Source organism: Stegostoma tigrinum, chromosome 15 (genome assembly GCF_030684315.1).
Source record: "Stegostoma tigrinum isolate sSteTig4 chromosome 15, sSteTig4.hap1, whole genome shotgun sequence".
Lineage (NCBI taxonomy): Eukaryota > Metazoa > Chordata > Chondrichthyes > Orectolobiformes > Stegostomatidae > Stegostoma > Stegostoma tigrinum.
This window is the reverse complement of record NC_081368.1, coordinates 64521817-64547759: the sequence shown is the minus strand read 5'-3', so window position 1 is coordinate 64547759 and position 25943 is coordinate 64521817. Positions and strand designations below refer to the sequence as shown.

The window sequence follows — 25943 nt, the reverse complement described above, 5'->3', positions numbered from 1 at the left end:
AAAATGCTTGAAGATCTCTTAATTACAGAACTGAAAAAACGGTCATCTGAATGAAATTATTATGGTAATAATTACCTTAAAATTACCTTACATGTAATTACCTTACATGAAAGAATTTAAATGCTTCATTTCTGCATTTATTGCACTTAATTCATAAGTAAATACAAATAACAGGATGCTAGAGAATAATTAATATAATTTGCATTCTAGAAAGTACACCTCTCTGTATGAGAATCAAAAAATACCAAGTAAATTATTTGCACAAGTACTCCAATTCTACGAAATTCCAGTCTGTATTTTGTATAAGTCTAATTGTATTTGAACATTAATTAAAAAACACCTAATTGACTCATTTACACAAACACAATCTTTAATCCTATACCCATGAAATTACTGGGCACCTGACTTACCTTCCTGGCTGTTGTGTTAGCTGATACTGTTTATAGTTTATAGATAGGTTCAATGTCTCCAACTCCTCTAGATCTGCCATCATCATGTCTCTCCTCAAAAAACAACCTTTGGCTACTCCATCCTTGGAAACAACCCTGTACCTCCTGCCAATCGAATACAAAATTGGCTTGATTTTAGGAGACAGAGCATGATGGTGGAGGGTTGCTTTTTGGACTGGAGGCTTGTGACCAACTGTCTTCCACAGGGATTAGTGCTGGGTCTACTATTATTTGTCCTTTATATCAACAGGTTGGATGAGAATTTAGCAAGCATGATTAGTAAGTTTGCAATGACACCAACAATAGTGGTATAGCAGATATTGAAGAAGTTTATCTAAGGTTACAAAGAGATCTTGATCAATTGAGGTCAATTGCCTGAGGAGTGGCAGATGGAGTTTAATTTGGACACATGTGAGGTGTTACATTTTGGTGAAGCAAAAAAGGGCAGGGCTTACACAATTAATGGTAGGGCCCTGAGTAAGGTTGCTCAACAGATAGACTTAGGGGTTCAGGTACTTAGTTCTTTAAAGGCTGCATCACAGGTAGACAGGATGTTTAAGAAGATGTTTAGCATGCTTGCTGTCATTGCTCAGACCACATATAGGAGTTGGGACATCACGTTTGGTTGTTTAGGATGTTGGTGCGGCCACTTTTGGAGTACTGGTTTTGATTTATTATTGTCATATGCATCTAAGTACAGTAAAAGGTTTTGTTTTGCATGTAGTGCAGGCAAATTATAACATAAAAGAACATACAGATCATACTGTGCTCAGACACAGCAAGGCATTCAAGGTTACAGCTGCATAGGAGGTGGACAAAATCAAGATCAACATTAGATTTGAAATTTGAGAGGTCCATTCAGCAGTCTAATAACAGGGAAAGAAACTGTTCTTGAACATGTTGGTACGTTTGTTTAAGCTTCTGTATCTTCTGCCCGATGGAAGAGGTTGGAAGAGAGCATTACCAAGGTGGGGGGGGGTATTCGATGACATTGACTGCCTTTCCATGGCAATGAGCATAGAAGGAGTCTGTGGATGGGAGGTTGGCTTGCATGTTGGTCTGGGTTGTATTCACAGCTTTCTGTAGTTTCTTACAGTCCTGGGCAGAGCAGTTGCCATACCAAGCCACGATGCACCCAGATAGAATGCTTTCTATGGTGCATTTATAAAAGTTGGTGGGGGTCTTTATGGATATGCTGAATTTTCTAAGCCTTCTGAGGAAGAAGAGGCGTTGTTGTGCCTTCTTGACTGTCTCGTCTGTGTCAGAGGACCGGGACAGATTATTGGTTAATGTCATTCCTAGGAACTTGATGCTTTTGACCATCTCCCCCTCAGCTCCATTGGTATGGATAGGGGTATGTCCTCCTCCTTTCTTCCTGAAGTCAATGATCAGTTCTTTAGTTTTGCTGACATTGAGGGAGGGATTGTTATCTTTGCGCCACAACACCAAGCATTTTATCTCCTTCTTGTAGGCTGACTTGTCATTGTTTGATGCCTGGCCTACCACAGTGGTATCATCAACGGACTTGGAGATGGCATTCAGACAAAACTTGGCCATGCAGTCATGACTGCACAGGGAGTACGGAAGGGGTCTGTGTACACATCCTTGTGGATTGTCAGTGTTGACTTCTAAATGTCTTTTAAATGTTGTAACTATGCCTGCATCTACCAATTCCTCAGGTAGTTCATTCCACATACATGCCACACTCTGTACAGAGTTGTGGTTGGCCTGGTATAGAAAGGATATTATTAATTTGGAACAAGTTCAGAAAAGATTTACAACAATGTTACCAGGATTGGAGGGTTTGAGTTATAAGGAGAAGTTGGATAGGCTGGGACTTTTTTCACTGGAGTGTAGGAGGTTGAGGAGTGACGTTATAGAGGTTGATAAAATCATGAGGGGCATAGATAGGGTGAAAAGCAAAGATATTCTCTCTAGGAGAGAGCAGTTTCAAATACAGGGCATAATTTTATGACGAGAGGAGAAAGATTGAAAAGGGATCTGAATGGCAACTTTTGCACACAGACTGTGGTTCATATGTGGAATGAACTTCCTGAGGAAGTGGTAGATCCGAGGCAGTTACAATATTTAAAAGACATTTGGACAGGTACATGAACAAGAAAGGTATAGAAGGCTGAAAGGTGAAACACAGGCAAATAGAACCAGTTTAGTTTGGGAAACTTGGTCAGCATGGACGATTTGGACTAAAGTGTCTGTTTCTGTGTTGGATAACAATATGACTCTAATTCCTTAACCAAATTGCCACCTTTGAAATTCTTGCCAATCCTTCTTAGAAACCAATGTTGAAATCTTGCCAATGAGTTTTCTGTCCTGTTTAAGTACCAAAATGATTATTATTAATGTAAATGCACCTTGTCTTTCTTCTCAACATGTCTGCATCATTTGATCAGAGATAACAAAGTGTGGAGCTGGATGAACACAAGCAGCATCTTAGGAGCACAAAAGCTGACGTTTCGGGCCTGGACCCTTCATTAGAAAAGGGGGATGGCCCAGCTCCACACTTTGTTATCTCGGATCCTCCAGCATCTGCAGTTCCCATTACCTCTGAATCATTTGATCACACTATTTACCTTCAACACATTTCGACTATTTACAGCTGGCTGGTACGCCATTTACCTAGTTCGATTTATATTAATCTAATTATAACCAGTGTTTCTCTTCTAGCTTCCGCACTGAAATAACTCCAGAGAGTCTGGTATCCTGTCACCAAATCACCCTTTATTTATGCATGGAGATTCCTTGACACTGATCCACCTCCCTCAGAGGCAGCCCTCAGAGTAAACAGGATGTCTGAGACTCTTGTTTACGTCTGTCAGCCAGGGTTCCTTAATTGAACCAAATGAACAGTACCTATCAGGGCACTCATACTCTCTGAGGTCTGCCTGCCTGACCTTGTTTTATTCACCACATCCTTTCCCCGCTGAGCCAGAGAACAAAGGCCAGTTTATTTTTTTGTCGCTCCACCTGGGCATTTTAGCACCAGGCCAGGATCCTCCAATGCTTCATCTACTCTGGGTAGCATGCAAGGCACAGTAGCTCGCCTCTTGTACCGACAGTATCTAGGAAGAAATTTATCTCTCCTTCAGGTGGCAAAGGCAACAAGATTGGCTTGTCCATCTCAGACTCCAGGGTACCTTCTGCGCCTGGCAGGGAGAGCCCATGGGTTCTGCAACAGCTGAAAAGGCTGTTGAGGAGCTGCGCATGTTCTTCTCCCACACCGTTTGCAAGTTTGCAGCTTTCATATGGTCCATGTACTTGTTCAGAACCATTGCACCTACACAAACTTTCTTTGTCACTGGACCTGACTTCACATCAACCATGCCTCTTACTCATGCAGGGCCATTCCCACGGTTCCTATGGCAAACTTGGTCCCCTGAAGTAAATTGTCTATCTCGCTTCATGGAGTCTTGTACTTGGCTCCTGATACAGTTTCCCTCTCCCTGCCCGCTCAAGTCTGGGAAGATCAGGTTTAACCTGGTGCGGAGTCATCTCCCCATTAGCAACTCTGCTGGAGCTGTCCCTACAGTTGTGTGAGAAGTCGTCCTATAACTAAATAGTAATTAGGACAGTTTAGTATCTAGTGATGTTTCTTTAAGACTGCCTTCAAAGTGGGGAATGCTCTTTGTGCTAGAACAATGGACGATCAATGGTATGGAACTGTCTTTATATGTCAAATACCGTTTGACTTTAGAAAATACTCAAATTCCCTGCTGGTAAATGATGGCGGTTATCTGTGGCAAAACACTTCCGGGAGTCCGTGCATTACAAAAGCTGCATGCGGTTTTTCTATTGTCGTCCCTGCGTTCGATAAATGAACTCAATGCATGTCCAGTCACTTTAAGTGGGCATGCACAATGATTAAGATCGCTGAGCCCATGAAAGGACTTGCATAACCAATGTGTAAGTGAGTCCAGGGTTTACCTGGCCATTATCATGAATATGGGGCAGCAGCTTTGACCTTGTTGGCACTCTGATCCACCAATGCAGCTATGTTGGCATCCAATCCTAATCACCAGACGTAGCTTCTCACCAACATCTTCATTTTGGAAACCCCTGGGTGATCCTGGTGGAGTTTAGTCAGTATCTGTAGGTGACCTTTGCTCAGGGCAATCACTCTTGCTCCCCATAATAATATGCCATCCTCTGCTGTGACCTGGTACTTATGGGTCCAAAAAGGTTTCAGTTCTGGTTGTGACGATCCTTGCTTTCCCACTATCACCTCCAGCTGTTTCAGTCTTGCTGAGAATCTATCTTTCTGCATCAAAAGTGTAATGTTGTCAGTTGTGACAGGAAGTGTCCAGAAAATTTAAAACCAATATGGACTCTTCCAGTGGAAGTACCACTGGTGGTGTTTCTGCCAGGGGGAGTTTGTTCAATGCATCCGCATTCATTAATTGGCCTCCCAGACAGTGTTCTAATTTGTAATTTATGTGCACTTAGTATTACAGCCCACTGCTGAATTCAGCCTGAAGCTACGCAAGACGCTGCATTATCCTCTTTAAGAAAGCCTAGCAGGGGTTTGTGGTCTGTTATTATTACAAATTTACATCCGTCAAAACATTGGTGAAATTTCCGGACCTCAAATATGACCGCTAAACCTTTCTTCTGTATCTGGGTGAGTTCACGCTCAGCATTAGCCAAAGTCATGGATGCATACACTATTGGGAATTCCTCTCCATTGGGCCACCTATGAGCTAAAACTTCCCTGGTGTTGTGCGGGGAGACATCATATGGCGATACCAGATCTCACTTGGGATCATAGTTTGCCACCGCCTTATAGGGTGATAGCTGTTTCTTCACTTTCCTGAAAGATATGGCTTTGCTACATGTCCAGTTCCAAGGCAGACCCTTTGTTTTAAGAATTGCTGCAACGGTGCGAGGATGGAGGCTAGCCTATGAATGAACTTTCCATTATAATTCACCAGCCCAAGAAAGACCTAAGCTCTGGTTCAGACGTGGGAGCAGAGAACCTTTGAATACCCTCACTATCTTCCAAGGTTGTTATGTGGTATTAGTGACTCTGCAGCCCAACTAGATCACTTGTGGTGTCTGTAACACGTTTTTTCCTTCTTTGGCGTACTCCCATATGCGAGAAATGTCTAAGGATGATGTCCAAATTCTCCAAGTGCTCCTTATTGGACTTCCCTGTTATTAGTATGTCATCTAGGTAAATAATGACCGGGGGTAGACCTTGTAAAATATTTTCCATTGTCTGCTGAAAGATAGCACAGGCTGACAATACCCCAAATGGTAATCTCATATATTGGCACTAACCTTTGTGGGTATTAATTGTAGCATACTTCTGGGAGTCCTCATCTACCTGCAATTGCAAGTACGATTGACTCATGAAGGACACCACTCCGCCAGCTTTGTGTACAAGTCCTCCCTATGAGGGACTGGGTATTTGTCCAGCTGTGAAAAGCAGTTTACCATTTGTTTAAATTCCCATCAAAGGTGAACTGACGAATGGGTTTCACAATCTGTATGACTGATGCTGCCTATTCTACAAATTGAACTGATTTGATGATTCCATTACTTTCCAGCCTTTTGATTTCTGCCTTTACTCTTGCACGTAAAGCAAACGGAACTGGGTGGGCCCTGCAGAATCGTGGAATTGCTTCTTGGTCAACATGTAAGATGACCTTGGCTCCTTAACTTCCTGAACAACTTTTGGGTATTTAATTGGGATTTCACTCAGACAGCCGTTTACTAATGAAAAATGTTGAGCCAACCTGGATGAAATTTTCTCAATTTCTTGGCCCCAAACCTTTTACAACAACCAGTAGTAACTGTACCAGCTGCTTGTCATTAGAGACTGAAGTTGAAGCTGTAATCTTCATCTATAAATGTTCCATAGTGTAGGTTCTCAGTCTAGCTTCTACCTTCATTAGAACTGGGAGACTATTTAAACAGATGTTTATTTTGACTGGCTCTGATGTGGATGTTGCTAAACAGCTTAACTGTTCCAAACCAGATGTAGGTGGACTTTTCAGTGTATGTAGTCCCTTGGATACCGGCCTATGTGTTCCCTTATTCAATTTAGATCTAACAGCATGTTTTTGCTGTCTTGGGTTTGCATACAGGCAGCAACTACAATGACTTCCCAGCCCGGATCCTGATGAAAATTTTAACCATTTAGTTAAGGCTTGGCTTTGTTTTGGGGTTTTGCTGTGGACTGACCTAGAGTCCCCCTGTTCAGGATATGTCCTGAGTGAAGCAATGAAATTACTTTCACTCAAGTGGTGTTCTGAAGCTCAGTCGGATTGTTGAGGGTGTCCACTTTGATCGGAATACCCTGCAACTCATTTGTTCCACTTGTCACATTTTCCAATTTGAAGGTCAATTGTTGTGTCAATTTGAAGCACAATTGGGCTTCAGCTAGTAGGTTACATCATAAATCTCACACACCAAACAAATGGTCTTTCAGCATCTCATTGAGGGTTAAACCAAAGTCGCATGTCTCTGCCAGTCATATTAACTTAGTTACAAATCCTGATATGAGTTCCCTGGTTCTTAAATTTTTGAGTAAAACTGATAGCATCTCACTGTTAGAGGAGGCTTGGAGTCACAATATTCCTTAACAAAATCTGTCAACCCTTGAAAGGATTTAGTATCTGGTGCTTCAGGGAAAACAAAGCTCCTAATAACTGAAAAAGCTGTGGGTCCACAAGCTGTTAGGAGAATTATTCATTGCTTTTCACCTGCTCCAATGTCATTGGCCTGGAAAAAAGTAACACTTTCTTTCTATATATTAGGCCCAGTTATTAAATAAGTCAAGCTTCTAAATAACAGCATGATGCCAGAAATGCTTACCCCGACTCAAAGATGCATATTGCAAGCAAATTTCTTCAGGAGCACGCTTTCTGTTGTCGCTACTGAAATAACTCCACAGAGGCTGGTAACCCATCACCAAATCACCCTTCATTTACACATGACAAGCCCTTGACACTCATCCAGCTCCCTCATAGCCAGCTCTTAGAGTGAACAGGATCTCTGACACTCCTGTTTATTTCTGTCAGCCAGGGCTCCCTGTTGGACCAGATTAACAGCTTCAATCAGGGAACTCATTGTATGATATATACCTGGCAGACCTCGTTACAATGATTACATATACAATTATCTCTGTTATCCGCAAAGGATCTATGTGTTGGTCCCCTCTCTCCCTCACCTACTTGCCAGCTCTCATCAACATCATCTATGGACATTTCAGTTTCCATGGGTATTCTGGTCTTTCCAGCTTTATCTCACCAACACACCTGCTTATCCCATGTGCAATATTAGATGAGTAGAAATTTTTTGTAATTAAATACTCAGAAGATTGGATCCAATGTTATGGTCCCCACCACAGCTCCTTGTCCCTTGGCATGAACATCATCCCTCTCATTGACAACCATCTGAACTTGAACTGACTGGTCATATTTGATACCAAAATGAGCTTCCAACTTTATATTCATGTCATCACTGAGACCGTAAGCTGCCACCTTTGCGACAAATCTCCACCTGAATCAGCTCATCTGCGTCTCAAATAGTACAATTGTTACTTTGATACTTGGCTTTTGCAATGTACTCCAAGCTGGCATCCCATATTCCAACTATCTCAAACAAAAAATCATCCAAATCCCTGAACCCTGTTCAAATGGCATTCATTCAGCCACAGTCTCTGTGCTCACTCATCTACATTGGTTATCAACAACTCAATTCCAAAATTCTATTGTTTTTCAAATCACTCTGTGGCATTTACCCTCTCCAGCTCTGAAAACTAATCTGTCCCTATAACCCTTTGAGTTATCTGCACTCCAAGTGCATCCCAACTTTTAGTTGCTATATCATTGGAGGTTGTCCCTTCAGCTACTTGGCTTGAATCTCTGAAATTCCCTCCTTAAACCTGTTCACTTCTTTAACTAACTTTGTTACTTTAAAACTCTTGAAAAACTACCTCTATGACCAAGCTGTTAGTCATTGTCTTAATATCCCTGTTGCTCACTGCCACACATTGTTTTATCATTATCCTATGAGATGAACACTCAAAAGGAGAATGCACTTTGAGGAACAGAGAGTGACCTGTTCAAACAGGTAACCATAGTGGTTGATGATCATGAGCTGGTCCATAAATGTCTCCTCTGGGAGAAAATCTTTCTTACTTATTGCCAACAAACTGGAAAGAAGAGTTTGAGAGAATGGTGATAAACTGAGCATGTATTGGAGTCAGGGAAAGGCTGGAACCCTTCTCAGGACAGAAAGAGTAGCACTTAGGTAAAAATAAGGTGAGACCAATGCTGGTTTTACTATGAGTAAATTGGCCCCTTTTAAAACATAAGTTTATCAGTTCATGGGAGAGAGGTATCCAAGAGGTAAGGGGCCCCATTTAAATCAACCTCACTGAGGTAACTGAATGAAGACATTCGTTCATCTCACACAAGAGTTTAATAGTTTCAGGCATCCTATCTGAAACAGTAATGAACTGGTGAACCTCACTCATTGTCTGGTCATAACAGAAGTATTTGGTTCAGTTGCTTACAGTAAAAATGCTACAAGAATATGAATTGTGGAATTAAAGAAAGGGCATTTGGAGAGCATAGAGAGAGCATTTAAAACATTGATAAGTAAATTTAAGGTCTTGCAAATTCAGAAACCTCAACAGGATGACCAAGGAAAGAGTAGTACTGATCTGACACCAATAAGGGAACTTGTGTATGGACATTCATGAAGTGGGCAATGTTTTCAATGTTTGCTTTTGCAAGAGAAAGGAATTTGAAGCAGTTAACAAGGAAGTGCATACATTGGTTGGGATATGCACCATAAGGGAAGAAATATCGAAGTGTTTAAAGTGAATAAATCACCAGGCCTAAATGAAATGTATTCTGAGCCAATAAACAAAGTAAAGGAAGACATGGTGGAGAATGTGGTCATCATTTTGCAATCCTATCTGGCTACAGATGAGGTATAAGAAGACAGGACAACCACTAACATTTTACCATTGTTGAAACAGGGATGAAGTGATCACTTAAGTAATTATAGAGCTGTCAGCTTACCCTTGTTGTTGGGAGAATTGTTGCAACATTTCTGGGAATTGATATCAATACTCATTTGAAAGGACAGACCTACCAAGGACAGCTCTATCAAGGCCAGGAAGCAATGCTTTGACAAGTGACTACTTATTCAAAAATTTAATCAAGTTAATGAGAAGGGTCAATGAGGATGAAAGTTGACTGCAGTCTATGTGAATTGTTGCAAAGATTTTGCAAAGGTCTGATATGGCAGTAGTTTTGAAACTAAATACTAATCAAACACTGGGATGGTACGATAGCTCAGTGGTTAGCACTGCTGCCTCACAGCACCAGGGACCCAGGTTCATATTACACCCTCAGGTGACTGTCTGCGTGGAGTTTGCACATCCTCCCTGTGTCTGTGTGAGCTTCTACCGGGTACTCTGGTTTCCTCCCTCAGCCCAAAGATGGACAGGTTAGGTGGATTGGCCGTGCTAAATTGCCGATAGTCCTCAGGGATGTGTAAGTTAGGTTGGTTATAAAGGGATGGGTCTGGGTGGAATGATCCAAGAGCCAGTGTGTGTTTGTTGGGCTGAAGGGCCTGTTTGCCCACTGTAGGGATTCTATGTCTTCTAAATCTAAGTTAAAGTGGCAAGATGGATCCAAAATTAGCTCAGTGTTGGGAAATAAATCATTACAGCCAATTGATTTTTTTTCTGAATGGAAGGCTGTTTATAGTGAAATTCTGTGGATCCTTTGCAGTTCACAGTAAATATCAATAATTTAGACACAAAGTGTAGTGGAGGTGGGGAGTATGAATTTGCCCATGAATTGACTAAAACTTTGCTGGTACAGACATTGACATGTGGTTGATGGTAAAGGAGGAACATTGCAAACGGAAGGAAGATACCAATAAACTGATCAGGTGGCCAGAAACGTTGCACAATCCAGGGAGCTGTGAGGTCACACATTTAGGGACGATACTTAAACAATCCTTTACATAAAAAAAACTGTAGGATGCTGAGAAGTGTAGAGGAACAGAGACATCATTAAGTGCGTATAAACAGATTCTGAGGGTAACAGAGATAATGGGAACTGCAGATGCTGGAGAGTCCAAGATAACAAAGTGTGGAGCTGGATGAACACAGCAGGCCAAGCAGCATCTTAGGAGCACAAAAGCTGACGTTTCAGGCCTAGACCCTTCCTGCGAACACAGTCCCCCACTACCACAAATTTTGCAGTCGAGTATCCCGCATTTGGGGACATCGCAGGCATCAGCACACCCAAAGTGCAATGGGATAGCCTCATCCTGGGAGAATCACCTTGTTGATCATGGCATCTCCCCTGCCAGCTAAGTATCTAGGCCCGAAACGTCAGCTTTTGTGCTCCTAAGATGCTGCGTGGCCTGCTGTATTCATCCAGCTCCACGCCTTGTTATCTGAGGGTAGCACAACAGTTTCAAAAATGGGTGAAAAACAAGGGCCCTTGTATTACTTGCAGACTTTCTCATCATTTTCTTAAGGGCTATGTTTAATTTTCATGAGCTAATATTGGGCTTCAGGGAGCTTCTTCTTTCATTCTCACTAACTTCTCCACTAGGCGATTCAGTCAATTAGCTGAAATTCCTTTTGTATTTGTGTTGATATAGAAAATTTGGAATCATACAGGAACATTATTAGGAGAGTTCATGAGTATCATCAATAATCATAATTTCTCCAATACATTTAAAGCCACATTAAGTTCTTAAAATTGCACAAGGCAACAGATGTAAGCTAATAACAAATGTGACACACATTTCTACATGCAAAAAGCCATTTCAGTAAATTTCTGCCTCTAACACAGTTACCATATCTCAAGTAGTTCACTGTGTCAAACCCATTGAGATGTGATAACATAAAAATGCATATCTTTATGAAATAAAACTATTCAATACTAAATTATCCATTTATACAGTGTTCTTTAAAATGCCATCTACAACAATTTCTCCTATATAATCCTGTTAAGGTCTCACATGGCAGTAGTTTTCAAACTAAACACTAATCAAACATTGGGATGGCACGGTGGCTCAGTGGTTAGCACTGCTGCCTCACAGCACTAGGGACCCAGGTTCAATTAAGTAGAAGATTCCACATTCACTTGAAGGAATATATTACCTTCATGTTGCTGGTTCTGAGCTAGCTGAGTATTCCTTTGATGACAGATTTAAAATTGCTTATTCTGCAAGCTGACTTTCCCTTTACAAACCCTGTTGCAGAGTTTCCTTCCTCACCTCGCAGCTTCAATATCTCCCCTCATCAAACTCCCACCAGTATCTCCAACATTCTGCTCAGAGCCTCAGCCTCATTCCCCAGGCCCTGGTTTTGCTAGCTTTGGCTTCTGTCCTTCCTACTCCTCCACAGCTTCTGAATGCACTCCTCTGACCCAGTAGCCTTGCTCCGAATTCACCAACTTTGCGCCGGTGTTCCCCTCCACCTACACACTTCAGGAGCTGGCAGTTGTTGCTCAGATGGGAAGGCAATGACCTAATGGTATTAATTGCTGGACTGTTAATCCAAAGACCTGGCTAACATTCTGGGTTCGAATGCCACCATGGCAGATGGTGGAATTTGAATTGAATGAGGTATCTGGAATTAAGAATCTAATGATGACCATGAATCCATTGCCAATTGTCAGAAAAACCCATCATAAATGCTGCCTAGCCAGCGACATTCTCACCCCAGTAATGAATAATAAATAAGAGCCTTCTCGTTGTTACTTCACTTACAGGATAATGCATTCCCACATTTGCTCCCGATAGAGTCATAGTGAGTTCATCAATAGTAAATGTGAGAGAGAACAAGTCTGTGATTAAAAGAGATGACTCCTCAGAGGCTCTGACAGCTCTATAGGGGTTTCTTTTCTCTGATTGGACACCCCAATAGTTGGGTACTTTGGGGTTTGGGATGAATTCACCTTCCATCTCATAAAGTTCGATTATTGGTGGTAATGCCTAGGGAATGCTTTCCATTATTGGCCAAGTATAGATTATAAAAGCTGGGTGTTTATGCTGGATTTATGTAGCTTACTAGTTAGGAAACATAGTTACCATACTGCGTGCATTTCTGGTCATTAGATTCCAAAAAGGATGCGATCGCACCAAAAAGGATAGAGGGAAGATTTGCTAGAATGTTGCTAGCGTTTTAGTTGTAAGAAATAATTAGATAGTTTTCGTGGTTTTTTTTGGAACAAAAGAGATTGAATGCAAACTGAGGTGTACAAAATCGAAGGACCTAGACAGACCTAAGAAGGGGTCATTTCTGACAATAGAACAGGCAAAAAAAGGGCATAGCTTTAAAGTAATTGGTATAAGGATTAGAAACAAATTGAGGAAAATGTTTTTCATCTAGAAGGTAATAACTTATTATTTGATATCTGGTAAGGGAAGCAAATATTCAGTGTATTAAAAGAGAATATAAATGCACTTGAGGTGACTAAGTTACGGGTCTAAGGATCAGGAGTCGCAAGTGAGTACTGGGCCAGGGTCTCTGGCCTCTCTGGGCCTCTCTGATGAAGGGTCTAGGCCCGAAACATCAGCTTTTGTGCTCCTGAGATGCTGCTTGGCCTGCTGTGTTCATCCAGCCTCACGTTTTATTATCTTGGATTCTCCAGCATCTGCAGTTCCCATTATTACTGGGCCAGGGAACTCTTTTTCAACTGGCATGGTCACAATGAGCTAAATGGCATGTAAACACTTGTATATTTCTATGTTTTATGCCTCTACAGAAGTTGTCAGTATCTCAAGGACAGTTCTGAAATGAATAAACAAGCAATCTATTTAGGTGGTAATGGCTGAAGACAACTAGCTTTAAATACTGCCGCAAGATCTTCTTGGATCATCTACTGGATGGTGCCCAAGAACAGATAACGGTTACTTACGTACAATAACCATCTGACTGTTTCATTTATGAATATTCTGTTTAATTCAGAAACAAAATTAGATATTATTCTGTCAAAGAACAAATAGATGACAATGTTAGCTTTGATCGTAGAGAACATTAGGACTAGTTCAAAGCATGTCCAGGCTGTAAGTTTTTATGCAAAAGGAAACAATTATTTCTTTCTCAGTATACTAATCCTCAGCTGTATGAGTTAGGAAGCAACTCAGAAGACAACTGTAGTTTTCACTTCTCTTCTTCAGTATGAAACTTGAAGATAATTGGGTACATTTTGAGAGATATACGTAGGTTGATAAAGTTTTACAAGAAAGAGATCCCACAAAGTCAATGAAATTGAAGGACACGTTTTTACTTTTTCAAACCTTTGCTGTGATAATCCAACTGAAATCAATGCAATTTCAACAAGTAACAAGTGAAGGATATCAAATAAATAAGTAAATATCACTTTAAATAGCTGAGACAATAAAACTACTCCTCAAATAGAAAATTCATAGAATCCCTAGAGTGTAGAAACAGGCCCTTCGGCCCAACAAATCCACACTGAACCTCAAAGCATCCCACCCAGACCCACCCCCCTGAAACCCATGTAATCTACAAATCCCTATGGGCAATTTAGCATGGCCAAGCCACCTAGCCTGCACATCTTTGGACTGTGGGAGGAAATCCACACAGAATGTGCAAACTCCACACAGACTGTTGCCTGAGGCTGGAATTGAACCCAGGTCCCTAGAGCTGTGAGGCAGCAGTGCTAGCCACTGAGCCAGTATGCCACCCCAATAGTTACAAGCATTTGTTTCATTTCTTACATTAATAAGGCACATGTGCAATTGCACAGTCCTTCCAATAGGCTTTCAAGGCGTTGGATCACCCACTTCCCACTTTGTGGATTTGTCCCTTAGAACATGCTCAAAGGGAACTTATTCTTACCAAGTTCCCAGACATATTTGACCCTATGGTGCATGTCTATGAATCCACTTCACCTGGATCTTTGAGCTCCTCAGATGTGGTGAATAACACCAAAGCACTCACGTTCACTTGATTCATTCAATCACATCACATGATGGTACACTTTTCCAGGGTTCCTCTTCAGCTGGCCAATTAAGAATACCTAGATCACTATCAAGGGTCCACTGATAAAAACTTCCAGTTCTTTTACATGCCTGATCTGTTCATAAGATTCTCTGTGTTTGCATCTATGTGCTCATCATGTTCTACCCTGAGTTGGCCTTTATTTTCTGTTCTCCTTTCGATTCTGCAAGTCACCCAGTCTCTGGTCTTAAGCCCCATCCAAATTGGTACTGTTTTCAGGTTAAGGGTTGCCAAATCACACAGACTGATATTTATTAGTGTCCAAAATAATTATAATTAATGCAAACATTTAAATGTCATTTTTAAACTTTTATTTAAAACAATCACAAATTCCACAGATATCTTAAAGAACTAATAATTTTATTATTGCACTCCTTTTAGGTTAAAGGTGATCACAGTCATTACTAAGGAAGAAAACACATCCAATGGGAAAATTCAATAGTTGTGACATTTGAAGGGTTAAAATTGATAAGGAAAACATATTAGGTAAGTTGTTGTACTTGACCTGTTAAGTAACCATTTCCAGGAGAGGTACAGGGAAGTGTGATGGGATTCATTTTTAGTAAGAATGAATGTAAACAACATTAAAGTAAAATTTATAATGGCAGTGTTAGAGCAGAGGGACATGCAGATGAATGTGTATAAACCAGTAAATGTGGTAAGGCAGGTTGAGAGCACATTAAAAAACACACCGAGATCCTGGCAACCACATTTTAATAATCGCATGAAAGTGTCCAGGAGGCTGCAGAAACAATTCACAAAAATTGTTTCAGAGTTGGGGAACTTCAGTTATGTAGATAAGTTGTTGAAGCTGGAAATGTCCTTCTTGCAGTAGAGAAGATTGAGAGGGGATTAATAAAATTATTCAGAGCCATGGGCATCTGTACAGAATAAACAGGAAGAAACAAAACAAAGAACTGCTGGAAATCTGAAACAAGAACAGAAATTACTGGAGAAATCAGCAGGTTTGGTGTAATGTTCTGAAGGAGGACCACTAAAGAAAGTTTTGTGCACTGCCTAGACCATCATGGAAGCCAACCTCCCATCCACGGACTCCATTTACATTTCTTGTTGCTGTGGAAAGCCTGCCAACATCATCAAAGACTTCCCTCCTACCCCGGTAATGCACTCTTCCAACCTCTTCTGTCAGGCAGAAGACACAGAGAACACATGAATCAACAGGTTCAAGAACAGCTTCTTCCCTGCTGTTATTAGGCTGTTGAATGGACCTCCCTAACTTCAAATAATGTTGATCTTGCTGACAGTGATCTTGCTTGGTGCACCTCCACTGCAACTGTAATTTTGTACTTCGGTAGATGAGGCTTCAATAAATAAATCAAGTAACTCAAATTGAATCACTGGGCTCAAAATGTTTAGCTGTGCTTTCTCTCCACAGCTGCAGCGAGACAGGGAGAAACTTCAGTGGCCTCCCCACCCTGTGCTGCAGCCATAATTTGCTTGAATGCTTACAGTGTTAGGGCTTCTTTGTCCTGTTCAGCTCATAAGAAATGTCAATTGTATGCAGTCCAGTCGACTGTTGCTAAACATTTATCATGGTTGGGCTGAAGCTTGAGTGGGCTAACAAGCCTGTCAGAGCGAGTCAGTCACTCCTAGTCAACACCAACAAACTTAACCAGTGCAGGCAGAACAGAAAACAAGGAAAACAAAATTGGAGAATATGGAAATTGGCAGAAGCATGCAATTAATAATTTTCAACTGTCTACTCATTGAAAAAAACACAAAGAACATTCAGAAATAATAGGAAATTAATTGGAAGTGGGCAGTATTGTTTACAATCAGAACACTTATCAACTGCAAATTTGTGGATCTTGCAATAAAATCACCATAGTCCCAGAGGACCATAGGATTGTTTTGTCATCAGAAAGAGATGATTGGTGGGGAATTTAACCAGATGGTTATGTTGCCTTAGGCAAGGGACAAGGTTGAGAAGGTAGGACCTTCATGGTAACCACAGATGGTATGGAAATTGAACCTCTTGTTGGCATCGTTCTGCATTACAAACCAACCTTTCAAGCTAATCAACCTCAGGCCTTACAATATTAATAGTAGGGACCAATTGGCCTACCATTGATCTCAATAGTTATATGTCTCCAAACAGATCAGTGTCCTGCCAGCTAATACTCAATGCAGTTCAACAAATTATCACTAATATCACAGGTCTAAGCCTCTTCAGCATTACTTTATTGAAACGTCTTTGCAGATCTTTTTCCCAATGTTGAAAAATGTCAAGCCCTTTAAAGGACTGAGTGAGAATTGTATAGCTTTCAGCTCTCAGGTCTTTACATATGTGTAGGTTGTTGTCAGGATCTTTTCATGATATTGCCTTTCCCAGAAAGAAGGCATCTGAACTCTTATGATGATATATGGAACTGTTCTCCCTAACGAGATACAAGAGTGCTTGAATAAAAAGGAATGCAGTATGTCAACACACTTCTATTTAGCAAAGACTTGTGTTCACAGCACTGAAGGCCTTAGCTCAGTGATGCGTCGAATGACTCATTAACAACATTTGGCCCTTTGATTTCCAAAATAAAGAGAACAGGTGTGTTATGTCTGTTACTTCAAAGTTCCTGGATCTGATTAATAATCTGGATTGGGGTGCCCTCTCTACAGGACTTGGTTAACCTATATTTCATCAGTGAAAACAAATTTTTAAAAAAATTCAAAGCGCTGCACATAGGGCAGTGCAACAATTGTGTAGCTAACACCAGTTAGTGAATGAAGCAATGCATTAAATATGGTCCATCAAATCATGGAGCACAAACCATCCAGCAAACAGAAAGGGATGAACTGAAAACAAACTGATCAAGGGTCTAGGCCCAAAACATCAGCTTTCCTGCTCCTAAGATTCTGCTTGGCCTGCTGTGCTCATCCAGCTCCACACCTTGTTGTCTTGGATTCTCCAGCATCTGCAGTTCCTATTATCTCTGATACTTCAACTGTGTTTTGCCCCATAATTTTGGCAGAATCCTCCATCTTTTGGTGTGAATGTAATTATTATTTCAGCTTGATGGTCACCAACATAAGGTTGGGAAAACTTCATTAATACAGTCAAGTACAGAACTCATCATTGTCATATACAATCTCAGTGAAATTGATGAAAAGCTCAAGCAAGAAGGTATACATTGACATGCAGGCTGAAAATAATTCTTTGTGTGGTATCCAGAATCAAAAAATTATTGTTAGAACCTAATCAAACATATCATTAGACAAGTTTGGTACCACTTAAAGACATATGACAAGTGGTATCCCACATGGATCGGTGCTGGGACTGTTGATCTATATTGTTTTCAATGATGATCCAGTTGTAGATTTCAGGCACATGATTTGTCAAATTTGCAGACAATAAGATCTGTGTAAGCGTTTGGACTGGAGACAATGGTTATCTGCTTCTGATTGATCTTAACAGGATGGGAGATTGGGTTTATGACTGCCAAATAATATTTAACTCAAATAAATGAAACATTAACTATAACGTAGGGCCAGTGCTCACCGCTGATGCATCCTTTGGGGAAAACCTTAAAAGAAAGTGAAAAAACTCAGAAATCTGGGCTTTCTAGTGCATGTATCTCTCAAGGTACACAAATAATGCCATGAAGTGATACTGCAAATAGAATAATAGGTACAGTCAAAGGACAATGAGTGCAAGTTGATGCATATCAATAGGACTATGAGACTTAGGAGCAGGAATAGACCATTCAACCCTTTGAGTTTGCTCCAATGTTCAATCAGATTGTGGCTGATCTGGTTGTAATCACAAATCTACTTTCCTGCCAGACCCCATTGACTCCCTTGTTTATCAAAAAAAATTACTTAATTTGACCTTTACTAAAACTTAGCCTAGGCACCTTCCCCAAGAAACTAGAATGGGGTCTCTTGTGGTACAATGGTGGTGTCCCAACTCTGAGCCAAGAGGCCAAGTTTCAAGTCCCACTTGTTCCACAAGTGTGCTATAAAGTATTTGAACAGTTTTTTTTTGTAAGTATCTACTTTGAGGGTTTCTTATGGTGCAATAATAGTGTCTGTATCTCTGGGCCAGAGTAAGGTTGGGTCCAAGTCCTACCTGGCTTAAATGTATGTTGTAAGATGTCTAAAAAGACTGACTTTAAAGGGCTTGAACATTTTTTTCAACATTAGAAAGAAGATCTGCATAAAATCTTTTGATAAGGTACAGCTGAAGAGACTTGGATCTCTAATATTAGAGATAATTTGTTGAACTGCACTGAGAACTGGCTGGCAGGATGTAGATCTGTTTGGAAACATATGCCAGCCAGTTAGTTACTGGGTGCAGTAATTCACAATTTACTTCTTAGGGCTATCAGATAATGCTGTCTTTCCTAAAACATCACTGCATTCTCTGTAGATACTGTCCTGTTCCATCCTTCGTCCATGCAAGTGGGTATTGCCAAACATCTAGCCTCACCACAATATTATGGCTACTCAGCCCTTCCAGACATCAGTTTGGAGCTTAGGGCCACACAACTTGCATCCTTCTGCCAGGTTGTTTTGTCTACATGGACACACACTCATCTACATATGATGCATCTTAAGGCTTTTCTCTTAAGTTCTCAGTGCTGACTCACTTGGCATCTACTTGGAAGCTGCAGGTCTCTGTGGTTTGTATTATTTTTCAGTGCATAAGCTATTCACTCCTAACTTACAGCTTGCATTGTCTTAATACACAATGAGAAAGGCAGGTAGCTTGTCATGTTTCAGAGCACTGGACCACGAAAGTGGTGGAAAGAATGTTGTATGACACTGTGCTATGACAATGTTACACTTACAGATATGCTAGTGACTTCTGTAGTAAACATACTCCATGTGCTTCAACGAAATACTCATGTCTAAATCAAAAGGAATCAGTCCTTAACAGGGTCAAATGGGATAACAGTCAGTCACTGGGTGCCCCCACAGTTAGTCAGGAGCTTGTCCAAACTCCATTCAGGGATTCGACCACAGTCAGTTTGGTGCACGATCCAGGGATCTATGTCCTTATTGTCCAGGGATTGAGCCACAGATCAGTCTTGCAAATCAAATGAAACCAATTCAGCGGGATCACAGGTATACCTGTCAGGGTACTGTGGAGGCATTAGTCTGGGGAGCGAGCCAGTCACATTTGGGGTTGCCCTGGCAAATCAGTCTGGGGTGTGTTGGCAATGGTCAATGCAAGCACTGTCACAGACTCTTAAGAAGACATGTATCATACATTTACAAAAAGTGCCACCCAATTGTTCTCAGTTAATATTTTCTTCCTTTCTCTTTCGCTATGTCTAAGTGCAGTTCAGACTTTCACAGCTAAGGTGGAGGGAGTCAGCTCTGTATTTGTCCTTGTTGGTGGTGCTGGAGGGTGAAGCAGCTGGGCACCTTGGATTGTCCTGTGAGGATGTTTTTGTGGGTCTTGTGTAGAAGTACTCCTCCCCAAAGATGCCTGTTGGCAGTACACTGTCTCCTTGAGAAGAAAGGGCATCTGGAATGAGGATGAAGTGCCATGTCCCCTTCTCACCTTACCTTCGATACTGAGCACCTTTGGCAACAACAATAGAGCATAATAAAGTGCAGGTCTATGTGCACATAAAAGCCTGAGTATGCTGGACCTGGCTTTCCATGGTGGTTAACAATCTGTCCATGGGGAAAGCAGCCATTTAAGTACTAATAATATTGGTGGGGTCCTCCATCTTTAACCCAATTTAGTCAATTCCTCTGACCAACTTTCTGCTCTACTGTATCTGTCTTGCAGTTTGACTAAGTCGTTAGTAGTCAACTATAGGATCGTCTTCTACTTGCAGCTAAGCAGGCGCATGGCCTCCAGCAGTGCTCTGAAAGCCAGAAACTCTGGAGTATTTCTTCCTTGACTGGCTGCAGAGATTTGTCATTGATATGCTCACCTGATTGTGCTCCCAAGTGTAAACTGTGAGAGAACATGTTCAAATAAAAAGCTCCGAGTTGGCAGAGGGTTCAGGTGAAAGCCTTATTGCTCCATCATCTGGGGGTCGCATGGCTTCCTCCTCAGAGATGGAAGTGGTGTTGAAGGTCAGCAATATTGGCTTCTTCTTTGCAGAGATTTCCTGCATGCCACTAGTATCTGCATAAGAGAAGGGAGGAAATTAGTTCTGCAAAAAGGATGCAGGTTTATGCAGTTTAAGAATGAGTTAGCATTAGTGCTAATGGAAAGTAGCACAGCAATGAAGTTTTTTTGGTTGGTTCACCATTATCTGGGTTCCCAAATGAGTGTAGTGTTCTTTTCAGTCAACTTCAGCACTATTTTTCCTCATTTGGGTTAGGAACCTAATATCTGCCATTCTTCTCCAACTGGTTGTGAGACATTTCTTTCCTGCAACAGGTGAAAATGAGTGTCTGAGTGGAATAGAAATGGATGGGAGATAAATTAGTAGTGATACATGGGGTTGGACAAGTGGTAAGGTGTCCTCAGTGAGTGAACTCTCAGCTGAGATAGATCATTGTATACCGATGCTTTTATAAGGTTGGCACAAACTAGTCAGGCATTTTTGGACCTCTTTAAAACTATCTTTAATTCATGAGAGATCTCAGGGCAGTGATCCATTGAAGTTGCAAGGCTTCATAGATCCATGCACATAGGCTGATTTGTCAATGTATGACTTCTGCTTCTGAACTCACTATGGAGGTCCATGCTGCAAGAATAATTACAGGGACGGTTGATCTCAGGAATCAAAATTGTATGATGGAAGTTGAATACTGAAAAACTACGTTCACTATTATCCTAAAAAACCATCAATAAACAAGAAAAAATTGCAGAAGTTGCTGGAAAAGCTCAGATTTTCCCAAAACATTAACTCTGATTCCTCTTCAAAGAGGTTACCAGACCTGCTGAGTTTTCCCAACGACTTCTGTTTCTGGTTTACAGCATAGGCAGTTCTTTCAGTTTTGATTAATAACCAAGATCTGGTCAGAATCAAAATTAATGTGTTATGAAAATGACTGATAGCAATCATTCAGAGCTGTATCTGAAGTTGACTTACATCTTTCTGGTAGTTTCACATATTAGGATGAAAGTGACCACCAGATTATTTAGCTTGGGGAAAACAATGAAACCATGCTGTTTCAGACAGCAGCTTTTGGGACAGAGCAGGGAGAACAATGATGGAGAACAATAACAGCTGAACTGGAAGGCTTGCGCTCTTTATCCCTGCCTCTCTGTCTCTCAAAAATAGTGTTTGGTGGTGAATCAAATTGGAGAAATATCCATTCATTGAGAACTCAAGAGTATCCATAAATGTCAGCGCTGAAAGATACAATTAATTAATTAAGCAGGTGTGGTCTCAGGTAAAGGCCCAATACCTTAAGGGCTCTTAGAAGTTTGCTTCATACTACTGATTCTTTCTATTCCTTTCTGTTCTAAACACTCTCCCCTTTTTAAACATTTAAACTGTGTTTGTCTGTATGTTTGATGTTGTGTTCTATTACTTACCCTTGGGGTTAGTACATAATAAAATTCTTCTTTCCTCCACTCAGGAAAACCTTGTAATAGACTCCTTAATTTTGACTCATATCTTATTTTAATCTAAGTATACTATACCAAGATGCTAAAAAAATTTAGGAAACTCTGTTCAGCTAAAGGCGTTTAAAAGCAGGAGAGCTGAAACATCTCTTCATCTCATCATAATAACTCTCTTACTCATTTGGAGAAAAGTTGATAAAAATTCACTCATCTTTTAAACAATTCAATTTAAACACATCATACGTAGTCCTACATGATCGATATCTGGGGTGGGAAGGTGGGGGGGGGGCACGGTGGGGAAGCGGTGTACCATTTAGCAGAAACTGAATAGGACCAGCCATATAAATACAATGCCCACAACAGCAGGTCAGAGACCAGGAATTCTGTGACGAGTAACTCACCTCCAATCCCTGTTCACCATTTCCAAGACATAAGTCTGCAGTGTGATGCAATGCTGTCTGCTTGTCTAGATGAGTGCAGTTCCAACCACATTCAAGATGCTTGACATAATCTAGGACAAAGCAACTCACGTGATTGGCAACCCATTCACCACTTTCAGAATTCACTTGCTTCACAACTGACACATAGTGGCAGCTGTGTGTGCTATTTAGCTGCGGCAGCGTAAGGCACTTCAGCCAGAGTTTGTCTGCTCCGTCTGTTACTCTTTTTCTCCTTTGTGTTTTGTTTTTCTCTTCTTTCTTCTTGCTGATTTCCTGAACACCTGGCCTCAGTGCAGTCTCCCGGCCTCAATGCGGACTTCGACTGTCAGCCTCAGTGCTGAGCTGGCGAGGCATCCTCTCGGCCTGGTGTGGTTGTCTCTTGACGGCCCATGGTGGTCTTTTGGGAGCTTGAGCAGTTCATTACCTTCGCCAACACCTTCAAAGTCACCCTCAAATTCACCTGGACCATTTCTGACGCCTCCGTCCCATTCCTGGACCTCTCAGTTTCCATTTCTGGAAAACATATCACCACAAATATCCATTTCAAATCCACTGACTCCCACAACCACCTTGACTACTCTTCCTCTCACCCACCCTCCTGCAAAAATGCTATCCCATACTCTCAATTCCTCTAATTCTGCTGCATCTGCTCCCAGGATGAGGAGTTCCACTCCAGGACATCCCAGATATCCTCCTACTTTAGGGACCATAGTTTACCCTCCTCTGTAATCAAGGATGCCCTCATCTACATCTCCTCTGGTTCCCGCACTTCTGCACTCAAAACCCCTCCCCCCAAAAAGAATAAGGATAGAGTCCCCTCAGTTCTCATGTACCACTCCACAAACCTTGAATCCAATGCACTGCCACGTACAATCAGTTCCCACCACAAAAAAAATTTCCTTCTCCACCCTGTCCGCTTTCCACAGGGACCATTCACTCCATGACTCCCTCTTCAGCTCTACACTCCCCACCAAATTCTCCAGCACACCTGGGACCTTTCCCAGCTACTACAACAAGTGCCCCTATACGCCCCATCTCATCCGTGTCAAATGTGCCAAAAAATCCTTCCAGATCCAGCAGAGATTCACCTGCAATTCATTCAACCTGATCAATTTTATCTTTTGCTCCTGATGTAGTCTCTATATTGGAACTCCCAATGGGGACTGGTTCGTGGAGCATCTGCACACAGCATGCATCGACCAACCCGAACCTTGCAGCTGCCATCCATTTTAATTCCCCCTCTATTCCCCTGGAGGCATGTCCATCCTTGGCCTCCTCCACTGTCAGAATGAGGCCAAACGTAAAGTGGAAGAACAACACCTGATATTTTGCCTTGGGAGCTGACAGCTGAATGGCCTCAACATTGACTCCACCAGCCTTATCCCGCGTCCAGCCCACCCCTCCGCATCTTCCTGGCCTGACCTAACCCAACCATCTTCCTACTCAGCTATCTGCTTCGCCTTTCCAACTGACAATTCACAATAACGCCCACCTGTATCTACCTATCACCATCACACCTCACCTTCTTCCAGCCCCACAACTACTTCTGGGCTCCCCTCCTCAGTCCTGACGAAGAGTTTCAGCCCGAAACATTGACCTTCCTGCTCCTCGGATGCTGTCTGCTCTGCTGTGCATTTCCAGCTTCACGTCTATTGAGTTTTACGTGAGTGTATATTTATAGTACTGATTCAGTTGTTTGGGTTAATAGACAATAGGATAGAGAAATAAAGGTGGTTATTAAAGCCTACATAATATTTTTTTCTTTGAGTCAAAGAAGAGAATATATGCTAGAATTTGCTGTAGAACTGTATAAAAGAATAGTTAGGCCACGGCTAGATGATTGTGTTATATAAAAGTTACAAAGATGTATATGGGCATCAGCAAGAATGAAAAATTGTAGTTATGAGGATAGATTGGAGTTGTTTTCTCTGGAACAGAAATTGAGTGTGGATTTAATTGCACATAAATAATGAAGTGGCTTGGAAGGATCAATTTCCATTAGTAGAGAGGAAAAGTTCGGGAGAGCCATAGATTTAAGTTAATTGGGAGAAGGGCTGAAGAAAACGTCAAAAGGTTGCGAGGATGAAACTCGCTGCTCAAACAGTGTAGTAAACGCAGAAATCCTCATCACATTATTCTATAGCGTTTTAATTGGCGCTTCAGCTGTCCTAACCTACAGCCTCAGAGCTCAAAGGTTGGATTATGCTGTATGGCAGTTTCCCAACTGGCACAGACAGTGGGCTCAATGGCCTCCTTTGTGCAGTAACCGCACTTATCGTTGCACGATCGCCCTTAATTTTATGACTTGTCTTCTAATAAAATGCAACAAGCCCACAAAAGCTACTGGTCATCACGGGAAGGGCGTTTGGAGGCTGGTTTGATTGTGCTGCGGGGGGGGGGGGGGGGTGAGGCTGGCGGTAGGGAGATGTGGCCGTTCCACGAGGATGTGGATCGACATCTGATGGCATAGCAAGGACATTGTGGGCTGAAGGGCCTCTTCCGCCACTGTGTCAGATTCTGCCCGCAGTGACTAACCGCCGTCGGTTGACGTCACACCACACACATCCCATCTACTTACCCCACATCCATTGGCCTCACAGCCTCTTTAAAGGCCAGCAGCGCCGCTTTTTATTGGTCGAACTGCCTGCCGCTCATCCGCCGCGAACCCGCTTCCGTCAGCACGTCCCGTCCACTCAACCCTAGTCTGACGGTGGAAAATGTATTCCTCCGCCAAACCCTTCCAACAGCCTCTTTATACCCGACAGCAAAGGGGGGAAAACCTTCAACACCCTCCATCCCCCCACTTTCGATCTCTCCATTCAAACCCGGCAGCCGGCGATCGGGCCCTCGCTGGCGCGGTGGTGTGAGGCAAATCAAGGGTCAAAGTGGGTGTGGGGAGGTGGGATTAGTTGGTGGCGGCGGAGGGTGGCGTGTGGGAGTGGAGGGAGAGTGTGTGTGATGCGGCCGCCGAGCGCTGAATGGCGACGGAGGCCGCAGGGACAGGCACCGAGAGACCGCCACAGAGCAGCGCCTGAGTACCGCGGCCGCTGCTGACATAGCCTGGCAAAGATGGAGGGGAGGAGAACCGACCCCGCCCGAGTCTCTCAGTTGGAGCAGGGTGGGTGTAGCGTTGGGAAGGCGACGACGACGACAACGACCGTGATGATTATGATTACTGTCATGAGGATTATTATTATTGGAGTTGACTCTTGTCTCTATTCTTTCTCCACCTTCCCACACCCCCTACCCTTCTTGTAACCCCCGGTGCAGAGTTGTATTACCTGATCGCCCGCTTCCTCCTGTCTGGACCCTGTCAGAAGTCGGCACGGGTGAGTGGATCGAGCGCAGTGTGTTGTGTGGAAAGTGGCTTTTTACAAAATCTTTTTGAAAAGAAACCTCCCTCTCACACCGTCTCTTTGCTTACAGGTGCTGATCCAGGAGCTGGAGGAATATCAGGTAATTTCTAAATAAATTACACCCACACCATCAGCTCCCACCCCCGCCCCCACACCCGCCCTCTCCGG

General features: G+C 42.2%; 1 protein-coding gene, 1 long non-coding RNA gene and 1 other non-coding gene across 6 annotated transcripts in view; 1 reads left to right on the top strand and 2 right to left on the bottom strand.

Annotated features, from left to right (window-relative positions):
- Positions 1-10650: 10650 nt before the first annotated feature.
- Positions 10651-10816, bottom strand: LOC125459094 (U1 spliceosomal RNA). The gene has a single exon (XR_009446743.1). It is a non-coding gene; the product is annotated as a U1 spliceosomal RNA (small nuclear RNA).
- A 3961-nt stretch (positions 10817-14777) lies between these two features.
- LOC125458668 (uncharacterized) lies at positions 14778-25870 on the bottom strand. 2 transcript variants are annotated; one of them, XR_009446716.1, is made up of 3 exons: positions 25701-25870; positions 22381-22932; positions 14778-20584 (listed from the first exon to the last, which is right to left on the bottom strand). It is a non-coding gene; the product is annotated as an uncharacterized LOC125458668 (long non-coding RNA). The 2 variants fall into 2 exon arrangements; XR_007248890.2 differs by lacking the exon at positions 22381-22932.
- Positions 25375-25943, top strand: part of brwd3 (bromodomain and WD repeat domain containing 3) — a 106677-nt gene continuing 106108 nt past the window's right edge. For all 3 annotated transcript variants that reach the window (XM_048544108.2, XM_059651500.1, XM_059651501.1), the window contains exons 1-3: positions 25375-25537; positions 25690-25748; positions 25846-25875. In XM_048544108.2, the coding sequence (XP_048400065.2) occupies positions 25489-25537; positions 25690-25748; positions 25846-25875 (138 nt within the window). In that variant the 5' untranslated portion in view covers positions 25375-25488. The remainder of the gene's footprint in view (positions 25538-25689; positions 25749-25845; positions 25876-25943) is intronic.